We start from the raw sequence: 23,083 nt of genomic DNA on the forward strand, positions 1-23,083 counted from the left end.
CATGATTTTTCTCTGGCTAACGCCAGATATTTCCCCCAATGATGCGTCACCGTAGTGAGTGGAGTGAGAGCACGATCAATGCCGTAATCTCAACCATAATTGCTAGATTTCGTCCCTGAAATGAAAAAAATAACGTGTCGTGCGCATTTCAGGCTGCATTGATTTGTTCTAATCTTACATATTTTCAAAATTAATAATTAAGTAAATGCTATAAAAACCAAAAACGTTAAAGTGACGATTACATCCAGTCGTCACGCATATCTTTGATGCACCAACAGCAGCTAACTGCGCTTGATACCAGACCGAGGTCGGAGGCAATTCATCGTCGGTCCTTATCGGTATCATAGAGAGGTTATACGTCCCATAGCTGATTCAAAGTTCCTATACCAAAGATAATTGCATATTTTGGAGTCGTGATGGGCACTGTACAAGAAGGGTGATTCACAGTAGCTAAAGTATGTTGGTCAAGGCCTCTAAGAAGTGTGTGAACACCTGTGCGGGACGGTGCTCTCGGCCATCGTCGCAGCTGGAGGTTGTCAGTTCGTTACAAACTCACCAGGAAGAGGTGACGCCAATAATTTTTATAAAGTTCTTCTAATCAAACAAGTTCCCGTGGCTGTGACTGTCTAGAATAAATGAAGTGAAATATTCGATGAAAATATAATGAAGTGAAACGATACATTATGTGTTCTATAAAATAGTCATACAAGGAAATGATTCAATATCGGTCTTTAGTTTTATACCTCATGTAAAGAAAGACCAATTAAGTGCCTCTAAACTCCTTTTGTGGTTTCTGACTAAATGTTCCCTCTAAGCATGTGCACGCGCACACGACAACTAGCGCACAAAGGAAAACAAAAATGTGCGCACACAATGTTATTGATGAATTTGTATTTTTTAATTTAAAGAAACTAATCTATATTTTCATAACAGTTCATTTTAAAAGTATGATTTTGAGAATCTGTAAATGACATTTGAAATGTAAATGAACAATTTCACATGTAGTTTTGAGATCGTCCACAATGTGTCCAGCAGTCAGCATGGTTACACGCGTACTCTGCAAAGTAGGCAAATTTTGCACACAAGTAAATTTCTGCGCTCGCTTATAACAAAACATTAGAGGGAACATTCTTTCTGATCCATTTACTAGTCCTATGTAGTGACCTTTCTCGACAAAGAAGATGGGACGAACCAAGAAATATATCCATTAATTGTTCACTTTATTATCATGTTAGTGACTCCTCGAATAGTGACGTGATACCCAAAGGAATTGTTCCCAAAGTGGATATTTCTAACTTTTTTTTTTATCAAATTTTATCTTTAAAGTGATTATCAAATTTTAACTGATTCTGAGGTTTTCCGTGGCTTATTTTGATGTAAGTTATTGAAAAAATAATTTGAGTGATCGTGGGTAATATCAAGTACTCAGAAAACATACAGGAATATTATATTACAAGAAGTATGGCTAATGTTGCGTCAGAGCTATTGTGAGAAGGGGCGAAACAACTTTTTCACGGAGAATGCAGTGGATAATGTAGAAAAACGAATGCGACACGAATATATCTATACCCTAGAATTCTGCATGGTATACCTCTAGATGAAACTTCCGGAATGTGTCTGTCTACGAAAAATAGCCTAGAAATATGTAATAATAAAAGATTACGAAGTTGAAACACAGAAGGTGGGGAACTGATCATAAAAATGTAATAGATCAGCAAAATGTAAGGTGAGTTAGTTTTGAGCGACGTAGTATGCTGCGATTTCTAACATAAATCGATGTTGTACTTGCGAGGACTCAGGAGCACCTTTTGAACACAGATACATCCTATAAGAACGGTTTCCCTAAAGATGCTATAGCGTCAGGCAGAGGGAGCCAAAGTGTACTTAGTAATGAATCGCAGTTACCTAAAAAAAAATATTGTAAAGTTGTATGACTACACCTCATTGATCAAAATATGAATCATCTGTCTATCTATATACCAATAGACTTCTTCCATATTTACATTAGGGAGGAGGTAGCCAGGCAACCACCCACCCACCCCTACCTATCCCACTCCCATCCGTCACCCATTTCCGTTGTAGGTCATGTTCCAGATTAGTCCCAGGTGTACCCCCACCCCCTTCCCCACACGACTCTGTAAGTTTGGAATCATTGGAAAACTTAGTATATCTAGATTCCAAAAATAGCTGGTACCAGAAGAAAAAATCCTGAGATTCAGAGTTGGCATATTTTAAGAAAGAAGAAAAAAAATCCATTAGTTTATTTTTTGACCTTATTATACAATACAATGCATATGTGTATGAAAAACAATAAACTTATTTTATAAACAGGTCATATTTTCCAGATTTCAGTGATAGTTGTCATAAAACATCGAAAAACGTAATTTTCATTTGTATCCACGTCACATACAAAATGGCACCTAACTTGCCATGTAATAATAACTTTGTCAATATACTGTATGTGCAATCTAAATACTTTATGTACCAAATGGAAGCTAATAAGCCTTACTTTAAAATGCTACATATTTGGCCCAAAACTATAAAAATTTCATTGAACCGAAAATGCATCATCTCCTTGAAATAGTTGATCTGAGCAAGTCTTAATGTTCATTAAAAGAGCGGCGAGGTGTGTGTGTGTACAGTGGGTCTAGGTTGGACACACGTCCATTGGATTGGGCAATGCCATGATAGTATGTCCGTCCTGCCATCCATAATTATGAGATTATGCTCCGCAGCGTCTTCTTCATGAATGTAGTTACGTTCGACCTTGACCTACCAGAGATGATATGACTCATGGCACTGGCAGACGGTGGAGGGACACACCGAAGTACTTGGCTGTCTTGTGTGAGGAGCAATGAGAGTTGAGGATTGGGGAACACGAGCGCCCAATGCAGGGACAGTGCTTTTAGGATTGTAATCCCTGGATTTAGAATGCAACGTCCTTAGGTAGGACTCCTGTTCAGCCTCTCTGGCGAAAGTTTGGGGGGAGGAAGAGAGTGCCGGGCAAAGACAGAAGCCTGGTGGGGAGAGAAAGACAGTTGGCTCTGCAGGCAATAGATGCGGGAGGGGAGGGTGAGGGCAGACACCCAAATGTGTTAGTGTTGCCGTGAGAACTTCTTGGACCTTGTATTTGTTCTTGGACATGAGCAAAAGAGGGTAGATCATTCTAAATGCAAACATGTGTTTCCTTTGTGACAAGTCACACTCTGTGCCATTAGAAAGGCAACAAATTTGTCTCGGCAGGAGATCTTGCTTCCTCTATGCCTCGGGGGTTTGGAGAGGAGTGAGATTGGTACAGGGAAGAAAGGTGGTGGTGTAGGGTTGGGAATGGGAAGGAGCTAGGTTCGGGTGTTGGTTGTTGCCTGGTGTTGAGGATGGAGAGTGGGACCAGAAAGCTTAAAAGGCAGGAGGGAGCTGACTGCAGGGAGGGAGTCGCCAGTGGACTGTGTGCAGGACGAACAATACCTGTTGCCTTCAGCTTCTCTGGAAAAGAGTAGGAGAAGACACCATGTCTTCCTCCGTAGAGTACGCTCGTTCTCATGAACTCTGCACAAAGCATAGTTGTGCCCCGTTGACCTGCATTTGGAATACCTGGAGAAATTTGTGGTAGAGTACAATCGGAAAAGGTGGTAAGGCCATAACAACAGAACAGACATTGCCTGATCTTAATGTGCTCTACCACCTTCGCACCTGAAGGGGCAAAAATAAAGCAAATTTAATCCTAACTTGAAGGTCTTAGATCCTAGTGTCCACTTAAGCACACCCAGTCATGGAAAGTGATAAGGATCTACGAACTCGATGCCTTCATTCTTTCTCCTTAGGTTATTGAGATTACTGTTCCTTTCTCTAAAGGAGTCAAAGACACCCTTCCTAATGTGCAGGATTGCTTTAACTCACTCGCTCTGGGATGGAAACAACAGTTTGGGGAACGAATCCCAACTTCTTCAATCTCAAATGTCTTATTACGAAAACAAACATCGAATCCCTCTTGATCCATTCAATGGAAGGAAATGTTGTCTCGGCGTACCTGTGCAAAGTACGCTGGAGTTTTGCCTATCGCCCCACAAATGTAGTTAAGATCATCCAGGAGGCTGACACCATGAGGACGCAGTGCCCCTCTCATAAAAACTACTTTGAAGTTCGTCTTAATTTGAGGGTACAGGGCGAGTAACTGCCGGTACTCAGAACAATGAACAAAAAGGCATTCGTGCTGTCTTCTAAGTAGCACATGGAGTGCACCTACACTGGGGAGCCCCTCAATTTATCTGTGTGTCCCCATACTGTTATGTATACATACACATACTTTTTAATGACGAAATGTCTCATAGACTCCACGTTGTTTGTCTTATTGTAAGAGGGAAAAGAGGAGAACTACATTCGCATAGGAACCCAATTCTTCTGAAAAAATATTATAAGTGTTGTAATACTGCTCACGTCGGAAACTGCTATCAAAGTACACTAACTTGCATGCATATAAATTTGAATACATTTCTAACAACATTTTGGGGGTCTTGAGGGGGGAAAACGTAGTGCTAAACATCCTCACACAAAATTATTTTAAATGGAGTAAAAATCTTCTAACAGATAACTTCTCTTGATGCCTGATAAAAATTTTTTTTAGTTTATTGCAAATGTAGGACAACATATTTTGTGTGTGAGTTTGTTTTTCAGTGTATCTTAATCTGTTATAATTTATTACAGAATAATAGAAATTGTGCTTACGAATAGTGAGACGCTTAAATTTGTTGTATATCTTCAAAGTTTACTCAAGGGGTGCTACATGTCAGAAAAAAAGTAAATCCCTTGACATCATGGTGAATTCAACTTGCAAACATTTGAACTTGTGAACAAATTGTCTGAATTAGACTTTAACTGAGTGATTGTCAGTGGAATGGCAAACGTTAGACAGTTTACGATTAACTGAAAAACAGTGGTGTATGAAAATAGAAATATAAGGAAATATCATCACAAGGGAACTGAAAGATCCAAGGTGTCCCTGCTGGCTGAGCCTCCGCGGACCTGTGTCAAACACAAATCTATATATATATTTAACTTCCTTGTGTTCTGCTGTGCCTTCCAGTCACTAACAATGTCTACATGTTCCTCTCACACTGGCGTGAGCGACGGACAACTCCAGCAGCTATTTGAAGCCTGTGACCGCACCGGTTAGAAATTTATATTCTTGTTTTTTTTTCTTTGGTTCTGCATCATACCTATGAACATTACACACACACACACACACGCATACACACACACACACACACACACACACACATATATATATATATATATATATATATATATTGTATATATGCATGCACAAACACACACACATGAATTTGAGTCTAGTCATGTTAGAAAATTAGAGAATAGGAGACAGGACCCAACGAGCGTTGTTCCTTTCCGTATACACACGTCCACACACTTCATAGTCGGCGGACGCGGCGACTCGACGCTACGCGACGCTCAACGAATTGCCTCCAATAGGCAAATCCAGAGTGATATATCTAATAATTGAGTGAGCAGAAGGAACCAGCGCTATTTCAGGGTCACAAAAGGGGCAAAATATTTCTGGTTCCAACTTTAGGATGTAGTCAAGGAGTAAAATTAGTGATCGTCACGACGCGACGACGGTGACGCGAATCGACGCACTAGATTTGCCTATCAAGCAAAGCTAAATCAAAATATTGTGCAGATTGAATAGACAGGAGGAAAACAAAGGTATTCAGGGTCACAGTAGAGCCAAAACGTCGCTGATTTCAGCTTTTGAAGAGAGGAAGGCCTTCGTCTCTGAAGTCGCTCACGATAGAAAACACAGAAAGATAAGATTTAATATCTAGTTTTGTTTACATCACAAGTTGTTGTCTTTCGTTGCTAGATCTACACTATTATAATAATGAATGATTTCGAAGGTTTCACACCCATAAAGGTAACTCAAATGGAAAAACTAATTAATATAGTACAGAAAATAAAATTCAATTTGGAAGTGGGTAGAAACAACTTCGCCAACCGTGTAGTTAATAAATGGAATAAACTTCTTGCAGAGGCAATGCAATGTAGTTCAGTTCGAAGCTTTAAGAATTATTTAGATAAACACCTAAGCAAGATGCTGTAATGACTATCATTTATTTTATATTAATTGTTTTTGTTTTGTTATCATTTGTCTGTTTGATTCTCATCTATTATTAGTTATATGTCAATTTACTACTATTTACTATTTACCTGTTTGTTTATCATTTAACTATAACTATGCATTTATTTATGTATTTTATTTGTTATCTACATTATAATAGTTTTTTATTTATTCATTTATTATCATTATGATTCTTTTTCGCATCCGACCTAGATATGGACCAAAAGGTCTCCTGTCGGCATGCTCCGCCTTTGTAATCCTTTGTAATCGAGTTAGATATTCTGCCATGGGGGTAAATGAAATTCTTACAGAGTTGGAAAGATTTAGAGACTTCATTTCCTCGCCTGAAGCTAGATGACACGATCTGAAGAATAAACTTGAGAAGGAAAAAGAGACAAACCTGGCTCAAAAAACGAAAAATTTGTGACGTTAAACCGTATCATTATCATTATTACTATTATTCTCATCATTACTATTACCATTATCGTTATTGTTATTATTACAGTTGTTATTATTAGTGTTATTATTGTAATTATTATTATTATTATTATTATTATTATTATTATTGTTATTATTATTATCATTTTTATTATTATTATTATGCAGTGGGAGGCGCTAAGAAAATGACAGTGAATGAGGAAAGTGGGAAATAAATAAGGAAAGATGAGGTGAATGCAGTTATATTATAAATGATGAGAGCAGGTAAGGCACCCGGTTGGATTGATGTCATACATAATATCTAAAAAGAAAAAAAAGAAAAAAAGGTATAGTGATGGTGGACTGGTTGGTGAGGTTGTTAAATCTTGGTCTAAAAGAGGGAAGAGTGCCGGAGGGCTGAAGGAGTGCCTGTATAGTTCTGCTTTATAAAGTGAAAATGGGACAAATGTGAGTGTAGTAGTTTCAGAGAGATCAGTTTGTTACGTGTAGTGGGGAAGACTTACGGATAGGTTTTGATTGAGAGGATTAGGAGAGGAACAGAGAGAGTGATTGGTGAGGAACAATGCGGGTTTAAGAAAGGAAGGGGTTGCATGGATCAGTTTTTTTTTGGGGGGAAGGGGACCTTTATGGATCTGGAAAATGCATATGACAGGGTAGACAGGAAGGTACTGTGGGAGGTATTGCAGATATATGGAATAGGAGGAAAACTGTTAAGAGCAGTCGAGAATTTTTACGAGAGTAACAGAGCCTGTGTTAGAATTAGAAATGGAGAGAGTAAGTGGTTTGAGGTAAAGGTGGCACTTTGACAGGGATGCGTCATATTACTATGTCTGTTCAATTCATAAATAGATGGGGTGGTGCGAGAGGTAATTGTAAAGGTAATGGGCTAGGGATTGGAGATGGTTCAAGAAAATTGAAAAAAAGGGAGAAAAGCCAGTTGTTGTTTGCTGACGACAGTGCGCTTGTAGCAGGATCGGAGGAGGGATTAAGGAAGTTAGTGACATCATTTGGGAAGGAGTATGAAAGAAGGAAGTTGAAAATAAATGTGGGTAAATATAAGGTGATGTGTACAATGGGAGAGTAATAGAGCCTGTGTTAGAATTAGAAATGGAGACAGCAAGTGGTTTGAGGCAAAGGTAGGACTGCCAGGGAAGTATTATGTCGCCATGGCTGTTCAATATACACATGGATGGGGTGGTGCAGGGGTTAAAAGGCAAAATAATGAGCAGGTGGACTGGAGATGGTTAAAAAAAAATGAAAAAAGTGGGAAGTTGATGACACTGCGCTAGTGGCAGAATCAGTGGGGGGTGGAGGAAGTTAGTAACGGAGATTAGGAGGGTATGCAAGAGAAGAAAGTTAAAGGTAAAGTGGGTAAATGTAAGGTGATGATATATACATGGGGAGAGGATGGCCAAAACATGGTAGTGAGTATTAAAGGAGAGAGGCCAGAGGAAGTGGGCTTTAAATACTTGGGTGCGAATGTGACAGGAGTGGAGGTGGAGGTAGAATGAAGTTTGAGAGAAGCAAGTAAATACCCTGGGTGATTAAAAAGTGTAATGAGAAATATACATTTGAGAATGGATGTTAAGAGGAGATTGTATGAAGGGCTGATTGTGAAAACAGCACTGTATAGTGCAGAGATATGGAACATAAGAGAGTAAGAAAGAGTTTAAATGCATATAAGAAGTATGGTAGGGGTTACAAGGTTGGATAGAATGAAAAACGAGGTGAGTAGGAGAACGGGGATGTAAAAGTAGTTGGGAGATAGGGTTGATGAAAGAGTATTGGTATATTTTGGATACATGGGAATGAGTGAAGAAAGATTAGTAAAATAAGAGTGGATGAAGTGAACATGAGGGGATGACTGAGGATGAGATGGACGGGGTAAAATGGATGTTGAGCAAGAAGGGGATGTCATCCAGGAGGAGCCAAGATGAAAGCGAGGGAAGGAGGGGTGATGGATAGGGGTGGAATGGGTTGGGATGAAATGGGTGGGAGTGGAATTATAACTTGACTTTGGCTACCACCCTTGTAAGGGAAAAAAAACCTTGGTATACGTATTATTGTTATTATATATTATAAATATCATTATCATAATTACTATTATTATTATCACTATTGTTATTATAATTATCATTACTAATATTATTACTGTTGTTGTTATAATTATTATTATTATTATTATTATTATTATTATTATTATTATTATTAGTAGTAGTAGTAGTAGTAGTAGTAGTAGTAGTAGTAGTAGTAGTAGTAGTAGTAGTATTGTTATTATCTTTATCATCATCATTATTATAATCATTATTATTATTGTTGTTGTTGTTATTATTATTATTAATGTATCTCTATCATCCCTCCTCTTGGCTATCATCACATGCAAAACAGAGATCTCAAACCTTTGATGTAAGTTATTTATACTAATTTTTGGTGTAAAACACTTTCCTAATAAGCCTAGCTCTTCTGCATGGCTTGCCATAAATTCCTGTGCTTAGAATTCATTTTTTGCCTGAAGAGAACATGTACTTTTCAGATTTAGCTTCTTTCTGGTAGTGCCAATTACTTCCTAATTCTTTATGCTGGAAGACCTTGCTATAGTTTTCAGCACACCCTCACTTCTGTTTCCTTAACATTTTCTAGCATTCAGTTTGCATTTTTTTTTACATGCGGCATAGTCTTTCTGCTCTTATATGTGTTGTCCTTATAAAACTAATCATGATAAGTCACCCTGAAGTCTCACACAAAGTTTGCTCATAATACGAAATGCATCCTTTCACCCGAGAGTCCGAATCCTCTTCCCTCCCTTTATTTTTCATCCAGAGCATGCTCCACTGGATTTGATTTCAAGGGCCAGGGCATTCACAAGTGCATGTTATATTTTCAAATAAGTTTTCAATAAAACATTATAACAGAGAATATTCATGAGAATTTGTCTTCACTCTCTTCTCTTAGTGTATTGTTACAAAATTCATTGCAGAAACAACAAAGTACAGTAAAAGTTCAATAATCCGAACACAGATACTTCGAAAATACCGATAGTCCAAATTTTATGAGGCGGGGTAATATATAATATTTTTGTATATAAAAAAAGAAAATTATCGGCGAACCATTTTTATTTTTTATATTAATAAAATATAGTACCTGTCATTTTCATAGTATGTAATGTAGGCTACACAGCGTTTTCGGATCCAGTCAAACCTGCATGATTAATGAAACGTTCGTTCGATTTTTCGCCTTCTAAACTGAATTAAGTGAACAGCGATGGGTCTTATACCACCTTTGTCAAATATGTTGAGTAAAGTAGCCACTATAACAGGGCTGAAGTCTTTAAATTCCACATCATGCGAAATGACTTCTACATAAAACTTGCGCAAGCTAATAGTTATTCTAGGCCATGCACTAGGTGGCATGTGAAAATCCTGAAGACAAACTTGAGGCAGTAACGGTGTCGAGCAAACAGGTAGCCCTAAAGAAGTGCATTCTCTAATGTCACCTGATAATCCTGAGATTCTAGATGTGGACAGTGAGAGAACGTAAAAATAATCTTCGTGAACAGAGTAAATTATGAGGACTATATTACTGGACATGAGATAGAGTTTTGAGTGGAAAGTACAGTACTTTTATATTATTTTGAACTTACGCACTGGACCTACTTGAATTTTCACTCGGGTGCTTTATCTGCCTTGGACTTGCTTATGAACCTAGATTAACGTGCCTGTAACTACTGTTCTACACTTCTAGACATTATAGATGAAGATTGAAACAATGCACATCAATAATTGTCTATATATTTATCCCAGTGCATGCATGATGCCTTGAATGTCGTCAGACAACAATGATGCGCATCGGTGTTGACGTTCCACCCTGTAGCCCGGAAAAATAGATCAATAATTATCCAAACAACCTACACCATTGCGATTCGGATTGTAGGACTTTTAATGTACTATAATTTGGATCGGCTATGAAAAAAGTTGAAGACAGAAGTCTTGCAAATTAAAAAATAGTAATAATAATCCTTGGAATCTTTACGAATATGCCCTTTCCCTTTGGTCTAACCCCGGTGAGTGGAAAATAATAGTAAAATAATATTAAGGCCTAACTCTTTCAATTTATTTTTCCTCCAATTTTCGATCAGCCAGTTAATCAGTATGATTTGACGTCCTGTTTTTCGTTCAGTGAATTAGTGAGGGCTGATGCTGCTTAGGATGTGCTCAGACGTATTCACATTCCTTGTGAGTAGATGGCAGTTACAGAAACTAACGTTTAGAGGACCGATTGCTTTGCAGAATCCGGAAATGTTAATTCTGTAAGTAGATGCCCCCTTCCTATAAATCTTCATCACGACCTGATCTTATGTTGCTCTTTGCACGCCCACACCCAACCAGGCAAAGGATTCATCGTAGCGACTGAGCTGCAGGAGCTGTGCGGAACCATTGGTATTGGTGTGGAGGATTCGGACGTGATTTTCGCCGACCTGGACCACGATGGCGACGGTCAGATCGATTTTGAGGACTTTGCCCACGGCTTCCGCGAATTCCTCCGGCCTTCTACCGAAATGCAGGCGAAGAAGAGGTTTTCTGTAGTGTAAGTGCAGAATTTTAAGTGATGTGAAGTGCAAATGGAAACCTTGTTAGGTCAGAGGTTGCATGAAATCTTTCATCAGAAATCGTCTCTGTGGTGTCGGTCATTCAGGTACACTTCGGCACGCAGTTGCCATCGAGGTGATAAACTTCATTCACATGTTCACCTTCGTCACGGAAGGGTTAGGGGCGGATTGTTACCGGTCTGGCGAAGGGGCTCGTGTAGGAGCAAGTGTACTGCGCTTGCAGGGGTGCTACTGCAGCTGAGGAGGGAGTGGAGGCAGCAACGGCGGGAATGCCTACCGCTGATGGTGGTGGTGGGGGGGGGGAGCAAGGGTGGTATGAGACTGGAGACCCAATGTTGGGTGGGGATCTCGGCGCTTTTTGTGGGTTGGGGGACAGGGGTTGGGATGGCCTCTGCCATGATCTGCCTCGGCTCAAGACCTTATACTCCTCCTGGCATTTGGGACGCCTCTGGGTAACTTCTGTTTCTTCCCCGTGCCGCTGGAAGCATTCCTCCGACAACCGTGGACTGTTGCAGACGGCGCACTTGGTCTGGTGGCGACAGTGGCGTGGTAGAATTGTTGGCACCGGTAGCATCGAAGCGGTTCTGGGTGGTAAGCTTGAACTTGCACCAAATCTCCAGGTTTGGGTTTGCAATGAGCGTGTCCAGCATTTCCACGATGTCGTGGTTGAGCTCCCTTTTCTAGCCAAGACCTCTCTTGGTGGCGGTAACCCTCGGGTACTGTTCCAGCCCGGGTAGTGGGAACTCCTCAAGATAGTCTGCTAGTGAGCGGAAGAGTGGCTGTTGCCAGTGAAAGCGTTCGTCGCAGTTTGCTATGCATGAGAGGGAAGAGGCTAACGTTGACCCAATTTACCAAAAAGTAGGCAAATTGTATATTTAGTAGTAGAGATAAACAGAAAAACAATGAAAAGTAAATTGAAATGAGATACAGTTTGAAAGTAGGAAAATAAGTGAATTTTAATAGAAGAGAATTTATGTGGAGGCCATTTATGCTTACAAGCGTGATTCTGTTTGTGGTGTACACGCGCAGGCGTTTGAGGTAAAGTGTAATACGATTTCTCCTTGCACAAGTACCCAATGTTGCCTGGACGCCAAACATACTTTACAGAGAATACTGGAGGGAGCCTGTAGCAGCATTATCTGAGTCCATGCGTTATCATTTGATACATGTGACTGCTAAATTTTGTAAAAATCAGTTGAGAAATGAATGGCGATATTGTTAAAAAATCTAAGGAGAACATGTCAACATTCTTGTTTCTCACCAAAAGATGCTACGGGAATAGGGAATGGGATCGTAGGAATGATAAATATCTAAAGAAGGTAGTAGAGAAGAAAGTTAATAGGGATTCATTATTCATCATTGATTGGGCTCCAGCCATAAAGAATGCTGTATACCATTAAAGTGTCTTTAGTATTGACCACAATAATCTTATATAGTCAATACCCATAAAGGATTGTATCCTGATATAACAAATATTTGGTTTCGTCAACATGACGAAATTTAAGATGACGCCAAAGAAGAAAGTGAAGAAAACCTTGACGGCTTTCTTCTTAACCTTTTTTTTTTATTATTTATTTATAGGTTGTTCTTTTCCACCAGCTCAAACAGTTAAGCTGTTCCATTAGGATCGTATTTATAAATGTTGATTATGGCTACACCATGAATATTTGTTTTCCGTTGTATTTTGATGTGCCGACTCACACTTGTTCTTTTTTTAAAAAGAAACTTAAGAAAAGGGTAATACTGTTGTTTTAATTTACATATGCCTTTACCTGTATTTCTTCGCACCTAATTCAGTATGAATCTTATAATGCCTATAGCAGTCTTTTTCTCTGACAGTATTTACGCTTACCTGTCTGTACATGTATTTGTTTCTCACGACCTCTTCATTTTGTCTCTGAAGATGGTGGTGGTATGTTCCTAATTATTATCGTGGCTTTCTTTCTCTCTCCCTCTATTTCTTTCCTCTTTTTTCTGCGTTTCTTTGGTAATTTACTGTCTCTCTTTCTCTTTCTGTTTTCTCGCATAACCCCTTTCTATTTTTCAATGCGATCTATCTCTGCCTCTTTCCTCCTTCTCATGTCTCGCCTCTCTCTTTGCCGTTGTTGTCTTTAAGGAAACATCCCTTCTGTCGAAGTTATTTTCTTATCTATGTATTAATTGAACTATTTTGTCAGGGACCCAAACGAAACGGCGGCACGAGGGAGGAGCCCGATGGGCGAAGAGGAGGTTCGGCGCCGGGAAAGCGTGTACCAGGCGTGGAGCAACCTCACTTACAACCTGGTTGACTCGAGCTTGTTCTCCGGCAAAAGGTTGTGCATTATTTTTACTAACATCTTGTGAAGTAGCTAGTGTGTTTCTGAATCAAAATATCTTACACATGACCAGGGACTCGACATGGGTAAGTGCCGCCCCGGGGCGAGTCGAAAAGTGCCCCCAACCCCCACACACACAATACCACGTATACCACCACCACCTTCCACATCTGATGGTCACCAGCACAATTCACATGTAGCATTCCTCCACAAAACAACGTTTATACACACACTCATATATACAACTCATGATAAATAAATCATGCATTAAAAGTATATTGGAGGAATGTGTTTTACCTTCTTTTCACCAAAAGTGCCGCCCCCCCCCAAAAAAAAACGTGCCGCCCCCCCCCAAAAAAAAAACCGTGCCGCCCCCCCCTAAAAAAAAACATGCCCTGGGGCATTGCCCCCCCCCCCCTACCCTCCCTTTGTCGGGGCCCTGTACATGAATGCTTTTTCCTTTTCAAACAGGCACCCAAAACCACCCCACCCCAGCCCGTATATATATATATATATATATATATATATATATATATACTGTATATATATATATATATATATATATATATATTATATATAAATTATTGTCAAGAGCGGTCGGACAAAATAGCCCTAAATGTCCTTCCGTGACCCGGCCATTTCAAGGGCATGTAACCTGAGTCCCCCCACTTTCCCCCATCACCCCCTTCTATGTACCACCTCACCACCCTATATAAACTAGTATCTTAACTTTCTGTAAGCATTCTGCTGAAGAGGACTACAGATAGTAGTCGAAATATACAGTTTCTCTTTATTTCCATTATTATATCTCCGATAGTGGGTTTACAGTGAACATATATATATATATATATATATATATATATATATACATATATATATACATATATAACTATATATATATATATATATATATATATATATATATATATATATATATGCAGGAAAAACACTGGGAGCGTGTGTTCTTAAAAATGCAAGGTTGACCACGAAGAAAAACTATTAAAGCAGAGCGCTTTTGTGTAGTCACATCTTCAGTGCAAATAATACATAGTGAAAGATACAAAGGTGCAGAATATAAAGGTGGGAAACAAAGGGAACGTGGAGACTTCCTGGTGAGAGAGGAGAGGTAGTACCCATGGACTAACTGTCCGTCCGCGTTTATAGTGGGTGCGGAAATGTCCTACATGTTTACAATTTATATGTTTTATATATATATATATATATATATATATATATATATATATATATATATATATTTTTTTTTTTTTTTTTTTTTTTTTTTTTTTACTGACATCTCTGTGCTTAATGAATAATTGTTAATATTTTATTCACCTTAGATTTGCTGATGGCATTAGTCCAGAATTAAGTAAAAAGACATATCACAATTGATTAAAAAAATTAGTACATATGAAGCCATGAGAGGCACCAATATTTCTGAAACATATAGTTTACAATCAGTGTACAATACCAGCTACAATGTGCAGACTTGGAAACTGACAATGAAGGTGAAGGCAAGTGTAGAAAATGCAGAGGAGAATGGTGAGATCAGTGCTTGGAATAATGCTGAAAGACAAGAAGAGTACATGTTGGGTGAGAGAGCTGACTGGAATGAATGCTATTGTGGTGGTTGTAAAAAGAGGAAGTGGAATAGAGCAGGAAAGTTAGTGGGAAAGAATGATGGATGATGGAGGAAGTGTGTCAATTAGTGGGGCGACTGGCCGTGAGATGGGAAACAAGGAAAAAGGAGACCAGGCAGAAAGTGGAGAGAAGAGAATTTTGAAGGAACAACATAGTAGAGGTTGTCGTAGTCGTGTAATTCATAGAATGCTAGGAGAAAAGCCTTTCTTCATCAGTGTACTTGAAATGGTTGATTGATGGATTGATTGTGATTAATGTAAATCACAATGCAGATCTCATATATACATACATACATACATATACCAAGGCTTTTTCCCCCTTACAAGGGAGGTAGCCAAAAAGGGAAAGGCATAAAAACACTCCCACCCATTTCATCCCTACATACACTCCACACCCCTCCCACCCTCCCTCTCATCTGAGCACCTCCTGGATGACGGGTCATCCCTGCACCCTGCCCACCGCCCTGGGTCAGAAGCAGTGTCGCAAGACACAGCACATCCACAGCAAGGCCGCTTCATTTAATCGGCGACCCCCCCTCTCCGTCCCCCCTTGCATCTCATATATACACATATGGATAATCTGAGCTCCTTTATAAAGATATCTAAATTATATGTCCATGAATTTAAGATTTTCAGCAGACTGAATTTTAAAGAAAAATATTGTGCTCAATTGTATAGGTATCTATTGACAGGGGATGAAGGCAAAAAAAAAAAAAAAAAAAAAAAAAAAAAAGAGCTCACTTGCCGTTATCACAGTGATGTCATAATACCAGGCAAATGAATATGTGCTTGTCATTGTATATTGAAATAGTGTAATCCTCTTCTCTCACATTTAAGAAAGTGCATGGTATTAATTGTATGCAAAATATAATTGATCTTAGCGACATCTATGGAACAAATGTCTGAATTAGTGCTTGCCTCTGGGACTACACTTTATCAGTGACCTATACCATCTTATTTGTGTTAAATTGCTTTAGTGGAATAATGACGTGAGCTGTCTTAGGAATTTGTGGCAACCTTGGTATTAACAATCTCTATTTTCTGATTTTGCAGCTTGGACGTACGGGAGCTATGCTCTGAGTTGCGGGACTGTGGGTCATCTCCTGCCTTAGTGGCAAGGATCGAAGGCATAATGAACACCCTTCTACAGGAATTACATACCCTTCACGTGCAGAACCAAGGCCTTGAGGAAGTCTACAAAAAGTAAGTTCTTTTCTGTAGGCAAGGTCTTTCACAACATGTGTCTTCTCCTACGTTTCTTGCAAGACTCTATTTTAGGTAAAACACACTCTCCACAGGAATCTGAGTAGTGTTACTCAGTGGCTTAAAGACTATCATATACCTTACATAGCAGACTGGCCAGGCAATAGTCCTGACATAAACCCAATAGAAAACCTGTGGAACCACATTAAACAAGACCTGCAGGGTAAAGATACAAGCTCTGTGCCCAAGCTCGAGGCAGCCATTCGCCAATCCTGGGCTAGTATAACCCCTGCACATCTTGCCAAGTACACCACTTTCATTCCAAACCGCCTTCATGAGATCATTGCACGTAAAGGCCACCCATCAAAGTATTAGAGGTACAAAGTGAGCTTTTATTTATTGATTTATGACTCATTCATTCTCCTCATCACTCATTCTCGCTAACCATTCGTACTTCCTTGTCGAGCCCTGTATATGTACATAAAATGTGTATATATATATATATATATATATATATATATATGTATATAGCATCTGCATTGTTCTTTGTTATTATAAAAATGTTATTGTTGTATTGACAGTAAATATCTGTTTTTTCTGTATGGCTGAATACTTCTTCTATGCAACCCATGAAGAAGTTTGCCATTAATACTCCAAGGGAGATCCCATTGCTACACCATCAATTTGGCAGTACTTGTTACCTTATTTATTTATTTATTATTTATTATAGGTTTATTCAACAATATTAAATACAATTAGACATACATATATACATTTTTTTTTACAAAATTGGTAGTTGAAAAGGGAGAGCGAGAAGCAAAGCTTATGGGGAGTTGCTCTCCCTTAAGGAAAAAATGATTTTTATTTATTTATTTTTGTTACATGTTAGTATGGTACATACACATCTACACACATATATACACACATACATGCATACACCTCTCATGGCGCTGTGGTTAGAGCTCTGGCCTGCCACTACGGAGGTCCGGGTTCGACTCTCGCCCGGGGCTGAAATAATATCAGTATCGCAGCGCTGAGGGGTGTTACTCCAACTCTCGTGGGCGGGGAGTTGGGGGTGTGTGTGTGTGTGCAAGGTCATAGCATTACCCATAGATCGGACCTACGAGCTCTGAGCTCTCTTCCAGGAGGGAAATAGCTGTCGATCACGAGTCCAACACGTGATCCAAAGACCAAGTGAATACGAATACAATACATATATACACACACACAATGACATGCGTCACGACGTCCGCTAACTCCGACCTCACGTAGAAATCGGGGGCACGAGCGAGCATCGCAACTTGTGGGGGTCAGGTGAGAGGTGAGAGGTCAGGTCGATTGTTGACGGGACGATAATTGCTTAATGCGCAGATCTGGGTCACCGTGACCTGCTGGAATAGAAAAAAAAGAGCGGCAGACTTGGGCAGTGCATGACAGTTTCTCCATGAATACAACCATGAAATGGACCTGAAGTGTTCAATATACTAATACTTATAGATTAAAGACTTTTTTAAGTATCGTTTGAATGATGATAAACATTTTGTCTTAGGTAAATCCTTTTCCAGTTTATTCCATGTGTTAACACCTATAATAGATAAGCATTGGCTTTTTTTGGTTGTTCTGTATTGAGTTTTAAAGAAGTCGTTTGTTTGCCTAGTCGCATAGCGAGTTTCGTAAGTTGAGTAAAATTTCAATATGTTTTGATTCATGTGTTTATTGTAGATTTGGTGCATAACAATGGCAGTTTTGTACTTTATTAAGTCATTGAATTTGAGTAGATTTAGTTTTTTAAATAAATTATTTGTATGTTCCAAACGACCTACATTGCAGATTATACGCAGTGCCCTTTTTTGAGAGGTAATTATGCGTTGAAGATTAGTTTGATAAGTATTACCCCAAATTTCTGAACAATAGTTTAAGTATGGTAGTAGTAGACTACAATAAATGGTGGTCCTGGAGCTGCAACGTCTACGTCGTGGGACCACCCCCCAACCCCAAGAGTTGGGGGCCAATCAGCAGCAACCACCCCTGGCCATCAGCTCTACGCAGATGGCACCGATCCCCAAGGAGGAGCTACGCCTACCTGGGGGAGTACCACAATCCTTTTTTTCCAACACACAATGTTACGTTTTTTCTGCACTGAGGGGTCATTTTCCGGCGATCACCCCTCTTCTTCTACTTTTAGCCGGAGATGTAGAGAGCAATCCTGGGCCCACCACAAAATACACATGCCCAACATGCTCTAAACCCATTACTTCGAGCAGACAGACAAAGGGCTCAGTTCAGTGCAATATGTGCAAAAACTGGGCCCACCTCACTTGTACAACACTTGCTGACACAAACCAATACACAAACACTTGGACATGTTCTACCTGCCCTCCAGTAACCCAATCCCACCTCCCCAACCACAGCCAACACCCTTACCCACTCCCAATTTCCCTTTGCCCATACCCCCGATTAGTACTCCCCTTCCTTTGTCCCCGATCTCTCCTTTCCCCCCTCTGACCCAGATCCTACACCTTCCCCACTACCACCCCAACCTCAACCCCAAACGGCAACATACAACACATACAAAACACACAACATCAACATATTACAACACAACATTGACGGTATTAACACTAAAAAACATGAACTTGAACACTTTCTTAAACAACACAACATACACATTGCAATTTTACAAGAAACAAAATTAAGACACTCACACAAAACACCATCATTTCATAATTACACCACCATCAGACAAGACCGGACTGACGGCAATGGCGGTGGACTCATCACCCTGATCCACCATTCCATCTGTTTTGTGGACACAAGTGCCACAACCAAAATTCTCCTCCCTACCACAGATAACACAACAGAAACCCAATCCATTCGTATCCGCACAGGCAACAATTCAACACTAACAATAGTTAACATGTACATTCCCCCCCAGTTCCAAACACCTTCAGACCTCAACTCAGCCAACTAACCTCAATCCCCAACCTGATCATGGGTGGTGACTTCAACGCCAAGTCGTCTGCCTGGTTTGTCGACAACCCTGACACAGACAGAGGGCTTGATATACAGACTCAATTCGACTCATTGACTATCATGAACAACACGCATAATCATACACATATCCCATACCAAGCCCTCTACACTCCCTCCTCTCCTGATATCACCTTTTGCTCCCCCTGCCTAACCCCAACAACATCATGGAGAGTGGTCGGAGCCCTTGGCTCTGACCACCTTCCAATCATCATCACCACCAAAACAAGATGCACCCCAGCTGGCCACAGACACACTTACACCAATTACAAGAGAGCTAACTGGGAAGCCTTTACTGAAGAGACAGAACAACATTTTGAAACACTTAACAGTACACCAATCACAAACATAAACAATGCTGTGCACGCTTTTAATACAATCATACAAAACGCAGACAAGAGATACATCCCTAGAGGCAACAGAAAATCACACAACCCCAACTTCACACCAGAAATCCAAGGCCTAATCAGACAACGTGACACACTTAAACATGATACCCCCACACCTATCCCTCAAAACATAGCAGACCAAATACAAACACTAAACACTGTGATTGCCAATAAAATACATGAACACAAAAACACAAAGTTGGCAAAACTTTATCAATACACTTGATCACAAAACAAACACCAGCAAATTGTACAAAACACTCAACAGCATCACACTATCCAACACTAACACTACACGCTCTCACGCAGCAATAATCACAACAACAGATAATCTACCCTCAAACAGACAACAAGCAAACGCACTCATACGTCATTTTGCACAGACGAGCTATCTTACATCTCACCCTGACGACCGACGCACCATTCGACGTAAGAAAGACTTCCCCACAGACTCAGACTATACACCCTTCATAGACAGTCAGACAAAACTCATAATGCATAATCTCAAGCACTCATCTGCCTGTGGCCCTGATAACATAAGCAACATCCACCTAAAACACATTGGACCACAAGGTATACACGCACTCACAAACATTGCAAACTACAGCTATTCACACAACACTATACCCGACATCTGGAAGCATGGTAAAATAATCACCATTCCAAAACCGAACAAAGACCCAACAATCCCAACATCGCACCGCCCAATCACACTTCTCTGCACCCCCTCTAAAGTCATTGAACGCCTAATACTTAAACTTGTCACACCATATATTCCCCTTGCTGACTCACAACACGGTTTTAGGCCACTACACTCCACAAACACTCTTCTGACAAACCTCACACAAAGAATTTTAGACGGCATCAATTCAGATAGGCCCCACCACAGAACACTTCTTATAACATTGGACATTAGTAAAGCTTTTGATGCTATCCCCCGCCACAACCTAACAAATAATATATATAACACAGACATGCACAATAACACCAAAAGATGGCTGGCCAATTATCTGGCAGGCAGGAATGCTCATGTGTCATATAATGGCCAATCATCGCACATCAGAAACATTAAGAACAGAGTACCACAGGGCTCAGTTCTATCCCCCACATTATTTAATCTATACATGCATGACTTACCCACGCCAGACACCTCAGAAATACAAATCTCTTCCTACGCAGACGACATAACAATCACATGCACACATCGTAACACAGACAAAGCTGCAGAAATAATCCAGCCTTACCTTGACACACTCAACACATGGTTCATCACAAACAGACTCAAAATAGCTCCAACCAAATCTACAGCAACACTTCTCACCAACTGGACAAAAGAACACAAATACATACCTCATCTCTACATCAACAACACTCTAATACCACACACAAACACACCGAAAATTCTTGGTGTAACATACGATACATCCATGTCTTTCAAACAACACCTCACAAACATAAAAAACAAATGCACACCTAGACTTAACGCACTTAAGTCAATCACTGGAACAACATTTGGACAAAACAAAGAAACTAATATAACAATATACAAACAATGCATACGCTCAGTGATGAATTATGCGAGTCCTGCATGGGCTCCTAATCTCAGTGAGACACACCACAACACCCTTCAAATCATACAAAACAAAGCCCTAAAAACAATTACAGGCTGCACAAATACATCACCTACAGACCATTTACACCATGAAACAAAAGTCCTCAAAGTCAAGGACCACCTCGACATGAGAGGCACACAAACACTTGCTGCAGCCACCACAAACACATCACACCCGCTACACTACATAGCAGAACACCCACACACACCAAGAAACATTAAAACCACACCCAAAGACCTTTATTACGCACAGATACTCTCTTCTCTTCCTCCACAACTACCAAATACCAGCCTCCGGAAACATATTCATAATCATATCACTCACCGCTCCATTAACACACTGAAAGACAACACACTGCTGCATGCCAGACCCCCTGATATCCACCCTTCTGAATCCTCTCTCCCACGAAAGGACAGAGTCCACTTGGCCAGACTGTGATGCGGTCACCACCCAGCACTTCTAAGCTACCAGAAGAGGCTGGACGACCGTGTTGTGAACAGCTGCCCAGGATGTAACACTTCACCCCATACCATACAACACATAATGGAAGACTGCATTATACACAATCATGCACGCAAACAACACAACATACACTCTATAAAGGATTTGTGGGAAAACCCAGTTTCGGCTGTGGCCTTCCTTGGGGAGACGGGACTGCTCGGACAGACAGTCTAGGGAACGACAACAACAACAACAATAAATGGTACGTAGGGTATTTTCATTGAGGATATTTCTCATTTTATGCATAATTCCTAAAGTTTTGGATATCTTATTTATCACGTGATTTATATGATGTTTCCAATTAAGTTGATTGTCTAAATACACGCCTAGGAATTTACTGACGGACGCTTTTTCAATAATTTCGTTGTTTATTTTGATCGGCTTAGTACTTTCATTATTTTTGTAGAAAAGCAGGTAGTTAGTTTTTGATACGTTTAAGGATAGCTTATTGGCTGAAAACCAGTTGGATAGTTGACATAATCCTTCATTAATTGTCTTGATCAGTTTGTTGGAATTTGTATCGGAGCATAGAATGGTGGTATCGTCGGCGAACAGTATAAATTTCATAAGGTTGGATACATTTGTGATGTCATTAATGTATAGTAAGAATAGTTTGGGTCCTAGAACTGAACCTTGAGGTACTCCGCATGTAACTGGTAGAATGTGTGATCTTTCTTCCTCAATGGCCACATATTGTTTCCTGTTTTTTAGATAACTTTTTAACCAGTCATTAACTTTACCTCTTAGCCCATAGTATTCGGCCTTTCGAATTAGGATTTCATGATTTACTGTGTCAAATGCCTTTTTAAGATCAATAAATATGCCGGCTGTCTTTTTCTTTTGTTCTATATTGTTAGTTATCTCTTCAATTAATTCCATTACTGCTGTAGACGTTGAAAGATTTCGTTGAAATCCATATTGACTATGGTAAATGACGTCATTTTTTTTTAGAAATGAGTCAAGGCGAATTGTGAATAACTTTTCAAGAATTTTGGAAAACTGTGGTAATAGTGAAATTGGTCTATAGTTATTATAACTTGATTTGTCGGCTGATTTGAATATCGGTATTACTTTTGCTATTTTCATTGCATCTGGAAATATCCCTTGTTCAAATGATTTATTGCATATTGTCAGAAAATGATCTTTGATGATAGGCATAATTTGTTTTATGAGGTTCATATTGATTCCTGTGCAATCGAGTGATTTCTTGTTCTGCAT

General features: G+C 39.7%; 1 protein-coding gene across 2 annotated transcripts in view; it reads left to right on the forward strand.

Annotated features, from left to right (window-relative positions):
• Positions 1 to 302: 302 nt before the first annotated feature.
• The window catches only part of LOC143021944 (ras and EF-hand domain-containing protein-like), a 54,595-nt gene continuing 31,814 nt past the window's right edge, over positions 303 to 23,083 (forward strand). Inside the window, exons 1-5 of one of the 2 annotated variants that reach the window (XM_076179853.1) lie at positions 303 to 338; positions 4,702 to 5,165; positions 10,957 to 11,155; positions 13,355 to 13,489; positions 16,183 to 16,332. In XM_076179853.1, coding sequence (XP_076035968.1) covers positions 5,090 to 5,165; positions 10,957 to 11,155; positions 13,355 to 13,489; positions 16,183 to 16,332 — 560 coding nt within the window. In that variant the 5' untranslated portion in view covers positions 303 to 338; positions 4,702 to 5,089. Of the gene's footprint in view, positions 339 to 404; positions 566 to 4,701; positions 5,166 to 10,956; positions 11,156 to 13,354; positions 13,490 to 16,182; positions 16,333 to 23,083 lie in introns of those variants that run through there. The other variant, XM_076179852.1, reaches the window with a different exon arrangement.

The sequence above is a fragment of the Oratosquilla oratoria genome, chromosome 43, assembly GCF_046742065.1.
Source record: "Oratosquilla oratoria isolate Oo_2021 chromosome 43, ASM4674206v1, whole genome shotgun sequence".
NCBI lineage: Eukaryota > Metazoa > Arthropoda > Malacostraca > Stomatopoda > Squillidae > Oratosquilla > Oratosquilla oratoria.